Raw genomic sequence first — 13,103 nt, 5'->3', positions numbered from 1 at the left:
GAGACCAAAGGCTCTTCAGCACTTTTATTAAAAACTGGTGACGCACAGAGTGCCCAGGGCATCCCTGGGCCGCTATAGCCGGCGGGACTGGGTCAGTTCCAGTCGCGTACGTCCCGGCCCAGGGGGTGGGGGACGGGGGTCGAGGTTCTCGTGGCCGCAGACCCCTCCGAAGATCACTTGCCCACGGACTCGAATATAATGCGGTTCTGCTCGGCGCGCTCCCGCTGACTCTGCGTCCGCGCCAGCTCCAGCAGGGTCCGCAGCAGGTGGAAGGTGAGGTCAATGGATAGCGGAGGGTCGTCCCGTCTCGGCCGCTCTCCCGCAGTCCGGGGTCCCCATCCTCCCGGCCCCGCGCGGCGCGGGAAGCGCTCGGCCAGCAGCAAGAGTAGCGCGCGGGCCCCGCCGTCCTGGTTCCGCGCCCCAGGGCTCCAGCGCAGACTCGGGTCCCGGACCCCCGCCACCGCCGCCTCCGGGCTCCACTGGCTGCTCCCCGGGCGCAGCGCCGCCAGGAGCAGCAGCGCCGCCAGCAGCGCCGCGCGTCCCACCTGCCTCATGGTGCCGCCGGCCCTGGACACACAGGCGTAGCGCAGGGTGAGGTGCGCCCGGGGCAGGTGGCGCCACTCCCCTTCCCGCGCTCATCCAGCTCCCCCGCCGGGCCCCTGAGGCTGCCGCCCGTGCCCACAGCCTTCCCTCCAGCCGCAGCCCAGCCGAGCGCCACCCTGTCCTCCCTCCGTCCCTCTGAGCGAGTCGCGATGGGTGAGCTATGCGACGAGTCCGGGTGCTGAGGGAGTCAGGGCAGATGCTCCTCCGAGCCACTCACAGGTTGCCGGAGAGCGTCTGCACGTTGCAGGACGGCGCTCCAGTCTCTGTCCCCCCCGGGCGGGCTGAGGGCGCCTTGGGGAACACGGGGTCTGTCCCGGGACCGCCGCCAGCCTTATATAGCTCCCGGACAGCTCCTACTGACGTCAGCGAGGAACATGCACTGATTGTAGAAGCAATGACGGCCGCAGCCTCGAGTCCGGCCGCTTGCGAGACCCGGAGGGGCGCACCTCAGAACCAGAGACTGCGTTCTGGCGTCAGGGCTGGAAGCGGCCCCAGATTTAGGAGAGCGAGAAGCCGGCGGGGCTTAACGACTGCGCTGGGAGCCATGAGAGAGAGAGAGAGTCCTCTACCTGCCTGCAGGGAGTAGGGCGATCCCCAGATCAGACCAGTCAGGTAGCCAGTCTCCCGTGGTACACAAAAGAGAGGCTGGACCGCTGGGCTGTCAGTGGCGCCCACCCTACTGTTTGCCTCTAGAAGGGGCCGGAGGCACTGAGAGGTTGTGCTGCTCAGACCTAGCCCCTAGCCTGGCTAGCAGTTCCGCAACCTAAGGCGATCAGGAGGAGCACAGCTGGCTCCCAGCTAGGACTCTGGTTACCACCCCAGAGGCAGCAAGGCAGGCGGGATTCTTGATCTTATTCCAGCCCCGTGGTCTAAATTCTAGGGCAGTCTAGGTGAGGCACCATTAAAAGGAGGGTCTCTGGCCTCTGGGTGCTTTCAGACCACAAAGGTGGGTCGATCTACTGAGTTTGCCCCATCTACTTCTGAGTTTGCCCCAAAGTGGTATTTTAGCCACGTGAGTTTTTCTTCTGGGAATCACAGCCACAGTATTACAATACCTTTGACCTCCAGTTAAGATCACTTAGGAAGTCGGGGAACCTGTCTCAGTCTCTTCACATTGCTACAACAAAAATATCAACTCGGCGTCTTATAAACAAACATTTATTTGTCACAGTTCTAGAAGCTGGGAGGTCCAAGCTGACGGCGCTGGTTCTCTAGTGAGAACCCACTTGCTGACCTGCAGAAAAAGTACCTTCTGTGTCCTCACATGGTGGAAGGGGTGAGGGATCTCTCTGGGGCTGCTTTAGAAGGACATTAATCCCTCATGACCTAATCACCTCCCAAAGGCCCTACCACCTAATGCCATCACTTTGGGCATTAGGTCTTTAACATGAATTTTGGAAGGGATACAAACATTCACCTATAGCATGTGGGTTCAAGTTTCCACTCTGCCACTGGTTGGTGGTACGGACAGGTCACCTCACTTATATGGACCTCGGTGTGCTCATCTGTAAAAGATCAGGGTTGGTGTCCCTAGACTTCTTTCCAGCTCTAGAAATTCTTACTGCCCCATAGGTTTCTGGTGCGTCCTACTCACCGCTTTTGCAGGTTTTAGACTACATATTTAATAGCATACTTCTGGAGGCACCACATAAAGGGTCTTTGGCCCCCAAAGAGCTGGAGTTACTGTAGGGCTGGGAAGGTTAGAGAACAGACGTGTCTCTGAAGAGTGGGGGGTGAGTGGCACTGCTGGGATATGAGTATAAATGAAGGTTGACAAGACCATACAGCACAACGAACGTTTATGGTGGTGGTTGTACAAAACCATTAGAAGGGTTTTAATGGTTTCAAGAGGAGGCGGGTACAAAGCCCATTAAGTTCTGAGTGGCACGGAACCCCAGGAAAGCTGATGTGCCCACTCTGAGGAGGCTGTCTGGTGGCTCCAGGGTCAAGCGGCATCCCCGCAAGTGCAGGCAATGGAGTGAGGCGGGCCTAGAGCCGGTGAGCCTTCCAGGACAGGTAGGAATTCCAGAGAACAGCCACACACTGGACAACGGCCAGTCTACGGGACAGGAGGGGCGGCGTGAGGATGGTGAAGAATGGGGAGCAAGCAAGGGGGCGGGGAGAGCTAGGAAAGTGCAACAGAAAAGGAGGGCTTGTCTCTGAGAACGTCCACATTCAGGTCTCCTTCCTTCAGCCCTGGAGGGACGTGTGGCTCAGACCGGAGGATGAGCAGGCTGGGGTCTGGCACTGCCCCAGAGCTCTGTCTGCTGGACAAGAGCCTCAAAGTTGAACACCCTCATCTTGCCAAGTATGGCTCTGATTCACTCCTGTCCAGGCTCCTTCTGACTACATGTGTCTGTCTGTCTTATACCAGCTGGGATTTTATCTTCCAAAACTGCGCTGCCTGCCATATAAAGTGGCACCTCCTTCTCCTTATTGTAAATTTACCTTTCTCTAGTTTCAAAGAGTGTTGCAAAGACTCTAATGTTGAGAACCTGCTCCCCAATTCTTCCTTTAAGCTATGCTATTCATGTCAATGTTGACTCTGTCCCCTCTGAAGAGTTCATATTTTTCCCTGTTCCCCAAATCCCTTCACCCCCAATAGTTTCAGCTACTCACCTTGAGTTCCACTATATTTTTACTGTGGTTTCAGCAACTACCTTTATTACTAGGGTAAAGTAATACCCTGCAGTGGACTAACCTGGCCAGGTTCCCACTTGGCTCTTCCGTCTACCTTTCTGTCTAACCTAGGCTGTTGCCTCCCACCCCCACCCCAGGCACTGTCCCTGCAGATATGCCATCAAAGGTGGGAGCTCAGGTGGGAAGGAGACAGGGCTGTGGAGCAGGAGCCTCTCCAGGAAGATGAAAGAAGGTCGGTGGGCAGGTGCTGGGACAGGCTCTGTAATGGATAAGAGGTTCTGAATAAAATGCTTGAGAGTGTGAGGCGCTGTGGCTGGGGCGGTGTCCTGGGAGGGTCTAACGTGATTCAAGGTTGAAAGGAGAATCGCCTTGTGCATCTTCCTTGATGGGTGGGGGCAGAACCTGTCTTACCTGTAATGAAGGGGGACCAGGTAGAAGTTGGCTAACTGCACAGCAGGCCAGAGCTAGAAGAGAACGAAGGTAAAGGTTGGGGGAGTGCCTCCATCACCTGACCCCCGGACTCACTGCCTGGTCTTACTCCGACTTCTGCAGACAAGAACAAAGTGAGCAGCTGAGTGAGTGCTTCCCTGAGTGTGGTGCCCACTCATCCCAATGGAGGGGCTTCTATGTCAGGAGGACCCCCATCCCGGGCACGTCTGGACTCAAGAAAGCAGGACGGGCAGGGGCGGTGTCATCGCTTACATAGTAGTTGGTGATGAGGGCATCAGGATAGTCCTGAGGAGACAAAGAAGGAACAAACTGACCCTCGCACTTACTTCCAAGCCGCCCCCGCCTCCTAGTCTGCGTGTTACACCCCACACAAACTTCTGTTCAAGGAAGTCTGTGCCACACCCCTCAGCTCCTCTTCTCCAGAGCCTGGGACTCTGCCCGGACTCGCACCTGGCTCGTCCCCATGAAACCTGCCTCGTTCCCCTGGGACTGCGGGCTGCCGGCCAGAGACCAGAGGCCGCCCCACACCTGCCCAGCTCACCCGCCGTAGCTTGGCCCAGTTGTCCTGGGCTGACAGTCCGTTGAGTGCTCCTACCAGTGGGAGGAAGCAGCCTAGAAAACAAGGGGCAAAGCCCCCCTAGGGGAGAAGAATTAAAGGTCTGTGAGCACCTCAACCCCCGCCCACCCCCAGCACCGCTCACCCCTCCTGAGCCCCTTCTCCTTCGGCTCACCTGATCCAACAGCATCTTCTTCAGCGCATCTACCTTGGTGGTGCCAGGGACGAGCCGGTCCAAAACCCTGTACCAGCCTCCCACTACGGGGCCCTGAAAGCGAACCCCGGGGAGGAGAGAGGGTGTGCAGTGAGGGAAGCACTTGGCTTTTGCATCACAAAGCTCCTCTCTTCAAGGATTAGAAACCAAATCCCAGTGGAAGCGCACACTCAAGGTTGGCTTAGATGGAGAGAGGCCAAGGGAAACTAAAGAATGACACGGAACTAAGGCCACCGTCCGATCCTCCAGCAGCCCGGCTGTGGGCGGAACTTACCACAAAGCCACAGCCCACAGAGACCATGGTCAGGGTCCGGCCAGTCTGGTGTTCCCGCAGACCTCGCCTCTCCACCAGCTGCTGTGAGATAATGTCACCCAGGCCCATCAGGGACCCTGTGCAGGGTACACGGGTATTGTCAGGACACTCCTGGACATGGGCTGACATTCCAGGTAGGGAAGTGAGTCCCTGAATGAGGCTCTGACACTCTGAGCCCAAGAGACTAATTCTGGGGCAAAGAGCCAGTCCTTCACTGCTGCTTCGAAACTCTCCTCTCCCAAAGATGGTGACATCTCCCCTGTGTCCTGTTAGAAACTGGGATGAGCAGCCTTGATCAGGCCAGGGCCCATGGACTCTGCACAGAGTAATAAAGGGAAGTCCCAGTCAGAGACTGCAGCTAGAGGAAGGAGAATTTAAGGTGCTTGGGGCTGAGAACCAAGGACGATCAGAATTGGAAAGGCCTTCCAGATAATCCCATCCAAACTCCTGCTTTACAAGGTATGGAAATGAAGGCCTGGGACCTCCTATAACCAGTAAGGGGCAGAACCAAGGCAAGACCCAGGTGGCCTGATTCCCTAAGCAGTGATTTTTCCAGAACGCCACAATACGAAGAGATCATGTGTAGAATGGTAAGGAACCCTGGTTTCTTCCCCCCAGTCCAAGGCAAGACCCTGGACAATGTCCTTCCCCTGGGTCTTGAGGTCTCTACTTGTGGATAACAGCAAAAATAATTCTTTTTCTAAAACATGAGTGTTTAAATGGTCCCAGGTGGGAAGATGAGTGGCTGAGCTGGTAAGAGTCCCCACAAGGAGGAGTCCTGGCTACCTCCTAGCACAATCAGGTAAACCCAGGCACCCCCATTCACAACCTCAGACTGAGCTGACAATAGATATTATAGCCATTTCTCTCCCAGGCCTTTGTACCTGCTTCCCCTTCCGGCACTCACACAGACACCCCGCTCCAAGCAGCCTTAGTCAGACACCCACACCCAGAAACTGAGACAGAAATCGTCACTGTTTACAGAGCCCCCGTCAGTTATGGTGGCGTGATGGTTCCTAGCGAACACACACACATAGGGTCACTCGGGAGTGACTGTATGACCTCCAGCTTGCCCGTCCATCTCACTGAGTAATGAGGGCCCCCCCTCCAGTCCCATAGCTACCACTGTCCCTGTGCCCTCAATCAGCACTGGGCAAACACATCCTTTAACCCTATTCCTTGGTCCAGAGCTGGCTCTGACGTCCACACCGGCTGCACCCTCACTACTCTTCCTCTGCACCCTCTGCAAAGCCCTGCCCCTGAGCAGTCTCGTCAGAGGCAGCTGAAGAAGGCGCAGGGCCGGGGCTGTGACCCGCCCCCCCCCCCCATCCCACGGGTGACGGCACTCCCAGGCCCGTGGAGCAGCTCTGGGACCCCCAACAAAACCATCAAGGCAACCTCTCCCAGAAACTCTCAAAGTGGTGGAGGCTCTTCCCAGAACACGGCTAGCCACAGCCTCCCAGAGGCCAAGGACAGAATCCTAGACATCTCTGTTCTCTTATCCCCTGCCACACCTAACCAACAGGTCCGCTCTGGGAAAGGCATGAAGAACTCCAAGTGTGAGTGCTCCCCAGAGTAGCCCAGCCCGCAGGACCACGTGTCAGGCTCAAGGTGTGAGGACAGGTGGAACTGAAGGCTTGCTGCCCGCTCCCTGCTCCACGCAGTTAGCACTTATCTCCCTACGCCCTCGCTCACACCCCCCCAGGGAGGGGTTGCTGCTGTGGCCATGCAGAAAGGGAAGGGGACCCTGAGAAGCCCCAGAGAGGGTGGAACAGAAGGCAGTCACTTCTTAAATGAAGAGAGTAACAGTCTGACCTTCTACTTGGGCAAGCTGTTTAACTTACAAACGGCTCTCGCATATTCGATCCTCACGAAAGGTCTGGGATGTAGAGTCACACCTCCATTTACCATCTTTGGGGGCTGAGGTGATTTGGTAAGGAGTGGAGTTGGGGTGAACCCAGGCCTTCTCTCAAGAAGGAGCAGGAATCCAGGGAATCACGGCAGGGGCTGAGACTTGGGCTCAGGGGTCAGCGGGTGCCAAGAGGCCCCTTCGGCTGCTCTGCTACTCGCAGGGGGTTCCTGCCCAAACAAGGCCCCAAAGGCTGCACATCAAAGAGACTTCCTAGACTAATGCACTTCCTTTCTGTCTTCTACTCCCCAGGAGCTGACCCTCTCTGTTCCTTGTCCCTTTGTGGGGAGGGCAAGCAGCAATCTTCCTGGGTCACAAGAGCCACAAAGAGATGAAGGTGTGTGTTTCACTCTTCGTGGCTTGCCAACAGTCACCCAACAAGCTAACGGCAGAGCAGGAATGAAAACCACAGTCCTGGGAGCCAGCAGCCTTTGAGAAAGATGGCTTCCAGGCCCCCAGACCACGCTCATGGAACCCGAGGGACTCCTGAGCAAAGGGCAGCGGCGAGAGGCAGTGGGCACGTAGCTCTGTAGCCCCTGCCAGCTCTGTCCATTTCAGACAAAAAACCGTGCCCAGCAGTTCCTCCTCTGCCCACAGATCAGAAGGACTCTGGGCCTGCAGCAACTCCAGGGAGGTGCAAGGCTTTGGTCTGAGCACAGAACAAGGCCTGGTCTCTGGGCCGAGAGAATTTGAGCAAGAAGAGCTGATATTCAGGTTCCTCATTCCACCTTCCCCAGTGCAGAGCCCAAGCAGGCCCCCACCAGGTTCTGGGAGGCCTCCTGGACATACTTGGTTGATCTAGATCTTTCCGTGCTCTGGCTCCCCTTTCCTTGGATTTGTTTCCAGAGGGTCAGGGCAGAAATGTGAAGCCCGAGCCCTGATGGGGCAGGGTGAGGGGCTGCCGGGCAGTGATGCCCCAATGCCAGGCTGGGCGTGGAGCCCAGCAGGCAGACGCTGGCGCAGGTGTGACATCATGCCCCTGGGTAGGTGCCAGTTCTCATGCCGTCACTCACCACCAGATTCAGCGGACTGAGGGGGTTGGGGAGAGGCTGCCTCTGAGCAGAGATCTGTTTGGGACCACCCCCTGCCCACTAGTGGAAAAGCCCCAACTTCTACATCCTCGTCTTAATTCCCTACTTGCCCCACTTTGTTCCCCTCCTGGCTTTTGTGTATGGGGTCTTAGAGGCAAGAAAATAAAGCACTAATGGAAGATGAGAAGGCTGAGTGAGGGGCAGGAAGCTGGAGTGAGGAGCAGGAAACGTGTCCTTGAGCGCAGAAGGCCTGGGGCAGCAGGTAGAGCTCCCGGCATGGGGCCGGAGGTGCTGTAGATTCACTCCTCCCCAGAAGTCTTCCACAATTAAATAGCTGCCTGGGCCAGGGGCTTGGTCTGACAGAGCCCAGAGGCAACTGAAGCTGGGCAGAGAGAGGGGAGAGTGTGTCCTCTGGGACTGGGCTGAATGCTCTCCGCACGCCTGGCCCGAAGCCATCCTACTGCTAGAAAACGAGACAGAATGGAGGGTTCTGAAGCTTTGTCAGGTATGGAAGCCCAGACCAGCTGGGGCTACGCTCCGCAGTCTAAGGCCCCAGCGGTCTTGAGTGCAGAGCACCGCACTGGGAAGCACCTTACGTTCCAATGCCAGCTCTACCACTGGCCATGGGGACCTCGGTGCACATCACCCCTGCCCCCTGCCTGCTCTGTGGTATCAGGGGCTGGACTGGATGCTCCAATGCCTTTTGAGCCCTCACATCCTGGTGGAATTCAGATTCTAGGGAAACCAGTGTCTGTAGAAGCTTGGCTGTCTCCATAGCAGGACTAGAGTGGCCGAAGATGGATGGAGCTGGGCCCCGGGCCCACTGGAGACTGGAAGGGCCCTCCAGAAAGGACGGGAAAAGGCTGACTCAGACTCTGCACAACACACTTCCCAGGCTGCTCTGTTCGTGACTCTGGCTTGGCCAACGCTGGGGGGTATCAGACACTTCTTTTGAACCATTTCAGATCTTGATTCACTTATCCCTTACTCCGGCCACTACTGCGGCTCAACCTGATCGATCCTGCCTCAGGCCTAGGTCATATCTGGGGCTGTGCTGTTGATGCTTTACCTGGGACCATGCACATGTGATCCGGGGGTGCACAGGTGTTGACATCCCGTGTGGCAAACACTTGACCAACGTGGGGTGAGAGCTGGTGGGTAAAGGATTCTTCTTGTCTCCAGAAAAGACTATTCTCCCATATAGTTCTAAGAGGCATTTCAAAGAGCTTCTCGGTCCGTTTTAAGGGATGAGGAGACACACGTCCTAAGCAGTATGCAATATGATCTTTGTACTGGCTCTCCCTCTTCCCCTGCAGGATTAGTTCCTACTCCCTTACAAAGTACCTGTATCGAAGCCCCAGGCTCTGCTATTTGGAGAGCCAAGGGTAAGATAGTCACCCATGATCAAATTTAAGGCAAATGGAACAAACTCAGCTGAAAAACCACTCTAAAAAGAATAGCTTGTCGGGGCGCCTGGGTGGCGCAGTCGGTTAAGCGTCCGACTTCAGCCAGGTCACGATCTCGCGGTCTGTGAGTTCGAGCCCCGCGTCAGGCTCTGGGCTGATGGCTCGGAGCCTGGAGCCTGTTTCCGATTCTGTGTCTCCCTCTCTCTCTGCCCCTCCCCCGTTCATGCTCTGTCTCTCTCTGTCCCAAAAATAAATAAAAAAAAAAAACGTTGAAAAAAAAAAATTAAAAAAAAAAAAAAAAAAGAATAGCTTGTCATTTAGGGTTGACAACACTCATGGAAAGGGCCAAGTCCAGGAGGCTTTATGTCTATTGAACCTTTTTTTTTTTTTTTTTTTTTTTTCAAATTTCTAAAGCCTTTTCACAGAGATAACTCCTACACTGACTCTGTGAGGTCATATAACTAAACTCAATTCCTAAATAAGGAAACCGAGGCTCCAAGAGGTTTACTGACTTACTTGCCTGGTTCACGCAGCTACTGAGTGCTACAGCTGAGATTCAAAACCTGGTCTTGGGGCGCCTGGGTGGCTCAGTCGGTTAAGCATCTGGCTTTGGCTCAGGTCATGATCTCACAGTTTGTGGGTTCTAGCCCCGCATGGGGCTCTGTGCTGACAGCTCAGAGCCTGGAGCCTGCTTCCGACTCTGTGTCTCCCTCTCTCTCTGCCCCTCCCTTGCTCACGCTCTGTCTCTTTCTCAAAAATAAACATTACCAAAAAAAAATTTTTTTTTAAACAAAAACAAAACCTGGTCTTCTAAGTCCAAGTCTGAAATCTCTCTTCTGTTTTCCAGTGTGATGAGCTATCCCATGGGACCTTAGGAAGCACTGTGCAAGGATCTAAAAACAGCTCGATGAGCTCAACCCACCTCTTCCCTTCATTTGTAGTTTGATCCAAACACATTAGCAGCAGGGAAGGAGATGTCTGAGAAAAGTGCTACCTACAAGGTGCTTCAGGGCTGTGCGGAGACGATGCAGGTATAGAGCCACACACCCAGACGGAGATACAGGGCTCCAGCACCCCAGTCCCCTCACACACATGCACTTGGGCCCCTCTGAACTCTAGCTCCTCCCCTTGTCAATTGCACATCCCTTGGGAAGGGAAACACAGGGACTATCCCTCCCTCTCTATTCTTGATGGCCAGGAGGGGGAACCTTCCTTCCGGCTGTTAAGGGCCCTGAGGGAGTCTGAGGCTGGCAAAGGGCCCAGCGTGTCAGTCCCCATCACAGCCACACAGTCCAGCATGAGTCACCACGCGCGCAACCAGGTGAGTCATGCAGGCTGACGGACACTCTGAGGACAGGACGTGGGGTGGTTGGGCACAGAGGTTGGAGAAGGGCCCGGGGAGGGGCAAAAGCGTCCAACCCTTGGCCAGTCACCTGGTGAACTTTCTAGTGCTGATGTGGGCTATTCCAGTAACAAGACTGCTGTTCCTCCCTGGCTTTCATAGCTTGCCGCTCCTCCTGACAGTCTTCGTTCCAGAAGCCCATGGTCCTCACTAGAATCCTGTTCCCTTCCTCTAAACATAGGCAAGACCCCATCTTAACCTGCTCACTCTTGCACTGCTCCAACAGTCATAGACCTTCTAGTCCTTCCCCCCCCCCCCCCGCCACTATAAAACTTACTTATCTCTGTGCCATCTCTGGATTTCTTAGCTAATGTGCAAAATAAAGATGGTAACAAATGCAGGTTAAGTCACTGGGTTGCCTTTGTGAGGTTGTTATCCAGTCACTGGATTTGGAGTAAACATAAATCCTTGATTAGTATATCGTTTGGGGATATATAAATAGGTAGTAAAACTATAAGAAAAGCAAAAGAGTTATATAAACAAAACTCATGAAAATGGTCCTCTCTTGGCTATACAAGTCAAGTTAGGGATAGGTGCTCAAGGGGTCTCGAGCTGGGTACTGATACAAAAGTAATCAGTTTTAATACTATTTAAACTGTACACACATCTTAACTATTCTTTTGTATGCTAAGATACATTTTACCAAAAAAAAAAAAAAATACCACAAAGAAAATAAACTGGGGTAAAAGTCCTGATCCCAGCAATTAGGTGATTTAATGCAGACTCTCAGATCTTTGTGGCAACCCTATGAGATAAATGTGTCTTGAAAGTGTTTTGCACACTGTAAGATGTTAGAGGAGCGTTTGCTATTGTTTTCTAAGTTAAGGCCTCCTGGAGCAATGCCTTTATCCCAAAGGGATGACTCCTCAGCTTTCTGAGGACTTTCAGATCCTACAGCTAGGCATACCCTTTCCTTAAGAACAGCCTTGGGGACCCACCTTCCCAAAGACTGGGGACAACTTGGGATGACAGACAGCTAACCCTTCAAGGGTGCTGAATAGAAGCAACTGAGGGAGGTGTGGTGGGGCGAGCTTTTGCCTCCCAAATCAGCCTGCTCTGGCTCCACTCAGGTCTATTCACTCACCAGCTGTCAGGAACTGTACTTTCCACGGGTGAACAGTCAGGGCTCGCTGGTATGCCCGCCAGAGTGCCATGATTCCTGTCAAGCCAAGAGGAGAGGGGGGTTACCCTCATGGCCTCTCCCCACAATTAAAGAGACGCTTGACTTTCCGTTGTGCCCACTCCCTCTCCCCCTCCCGCTTCCAATATGTCCTAGAGGGGCAGAGGCCTCAGGAGGGATGCTTCCTGGACAACTTCCTGTTATAGGGATCATTTTAGGCAATCAGGTAATAGAAGAGGGCTGTAAGCGGCTACTGAATGTCAGTGGCAGCTACCAGCCACCCCATCCCCCGCCCTGAAGCAAGGCCACCTGGGGACCTCCTTCCGTACCGAGACACGTAAGGACAGTTTGCTCAGGCTTTCACCCAGAGCTTGGTTGGTCCCCTGAGTCACTCTCGGTTGGAACCAGCCCGCATCCTTCCTGAGTCCAACCGGAAATAGGGCCTATCATTCCCAGGCCTGGAAGAGGTCACAGGCGCCTTAGGCGCTCTCAGCACGCGATGCTTTGAGCCCGGGACGGAGGATCACCAGCCACTCACCTGCGCTCGCGTCCAGCCCCTCACGTGACCCGACAGGAGGCGGGACTTCCGCCGCAAGCCCCGCCCTTCCGCCCGGCTGGCCTCCAAGCTTAACCCGGCTCCCGGGGCTGGAGTGTGAGTGGACTGAGCCACAAACACGCGTGGAGAACGGCTCAGCTCTCAGTCTGTGAGCAAACCCTTTTCCAAGTGTGCGCCCGGTCTCGGTGAGGGCCCCTCCTGCCATGCTTCCCACCTGACCCCTGCCTCCTCCTGACCCCTCTCCCGTGGCCCGGGCTTCTCAACCTGGGTAGACCCTCACTGCTCCCGCGCCCCGGAACTGGCCAAGGTGCTGACGCCTTGCTCAATCTCGGGCATCAGTTTGGAAACATAGTTAAGTGCCTGTGTTATTTTTTCATTGTCCTTGGGTTCTTCACTCGCCTTGATTGTGAGCTCCTGAATAGGTGAAACTGCGTCTTGTTTGTATTTGCCATCCTCTTAGCACCTAGTTCAGTCTTTGTCCACGACGGGCCTTTAGAAATGCTGCGCAGGGGCACCTGGGTGGCTTAGTCATTCTGGTCAGGTTGTGATCTCACGGTTGGTGAGTGGTTGGTGAGTTCCAGCCCTGCATGGGGATCTCTGCTGTCAGCGCGAAGCTCTCTGCGGATCATCTGTCCCCTTTCTCTCTGCCCCTCCCCCACCTACACTCTCTCTCTCAAAAATAAAAAATAAACATTAAAAAAAAAAAAAAAAGAAAAAGAAAAAGAAATGCTGCGTAAAGAGGACTCCTCCCTGGAAAGCACAGGATTCCAGAACCTCAGAAGGTCTTTACTGGTTCCATAACTAGTGGTCTCTGCAGCCTTGGTCAGTACTAGAATTTAAGATTCCTCATCTGTTGAACTGTTTTTCAAACCCTTCAGTTTTAGGGGTTTATAAGGAGACGTT

The 13,103-nt window shown here is 54.6% G+C and overlaps 2 protein-coding genes across 4 annotated transcripts; both read right to left on the bottom strand.

Moving 5' to 3' along the window:
* Window positions 1–10: 10 nt before the first annotated feature.
* UCN (urocortin) lies at window positions 11–2,260 on the bottom strand. The gene is made up of 3 exons (XM_019449234.2): window positions 2,021–2,260; window positions 821–1,138; window positions 11–567 (listed from the first exon to the last, which is right to left on the bottom strand). Exon 3 carries the CDS (start codon window positions 552–554, stop codon window positions 174–176), a length of 381 nt encoding a protein of 126 aa, XP_019304779.1. The 5' UTR covers window positions 555–567; window positions 821–1,138; window positions 2,021–2,260; the 3' UTR covers window positions 11–173.
* Window positions 2,261–2,385: 125 nt separating this feature from the next.
* MPV17 (mitochondrial inner membrane protein MPV17) lies at window positions 2,386–12,236 on the bottom strand. 3 transcript variants are annotated; one of them, XM_019449171.2, is made up of 8 exons: window positions 12,183–12,236; window positions 11,609–11,683; window positions 4,738–4,853; window positions 4,425–4,517; window positions 4,235–4,330; window positions 3,946–3,978; window positions 3,655–3,707; window positions 2,386–2,662 (listed from the first exon to the last, which is right to left on the bottom strand). In XM_019449171.2, exons 2-8 carry the CDS (start codon window positions 11,676–11,678, stop codon window positions 2,593–2,595), a joined length of 531 nt encoding a protein of 176 aa, XP_019304716.1. In that variant the 5' UTR covers window positions 11,679–11,683; window positions 12,183–12,236; the 3' UTR covers window positions 2,386–2,592. The 3 variants fall into 3 exon arrangements, with proteins under 3 accessions (XP_019304716.1, XP_019304728.1, XP_019304735.1); XM_019449183.2 differs by lacking the exon at window positions 12,183–12,236 and adding an exon at window positions 11,974–12,171; XM_019449190.2 differs by lacking the exon at window positions 12,183–12,236 and adding an exon at window positions 12,009–12,171.
* Window positions 12,237–13,103: the final 867 nt, after the last annotated feature.

This window comes from Panthera pardus, unplaced genomic scaffold (assembly GCF_024362965.1).
Source record: "Panthera pardus isolate Hobbes unplaced genomic scaffold, ASM2436296v1 HiC_scaffold_26, whole genome shotgun sequence".
NCBI classification, from domain to species: Eukaryota; Metazoa; Chordata; class Mammalia; order Carnivora; family Felidae; genus Panthera; species Panthera pardus.
Note: the sequence above shows the minus strand (reverse complement) of the source record. Positions and strands in the feature narration are given on the sequence as shown.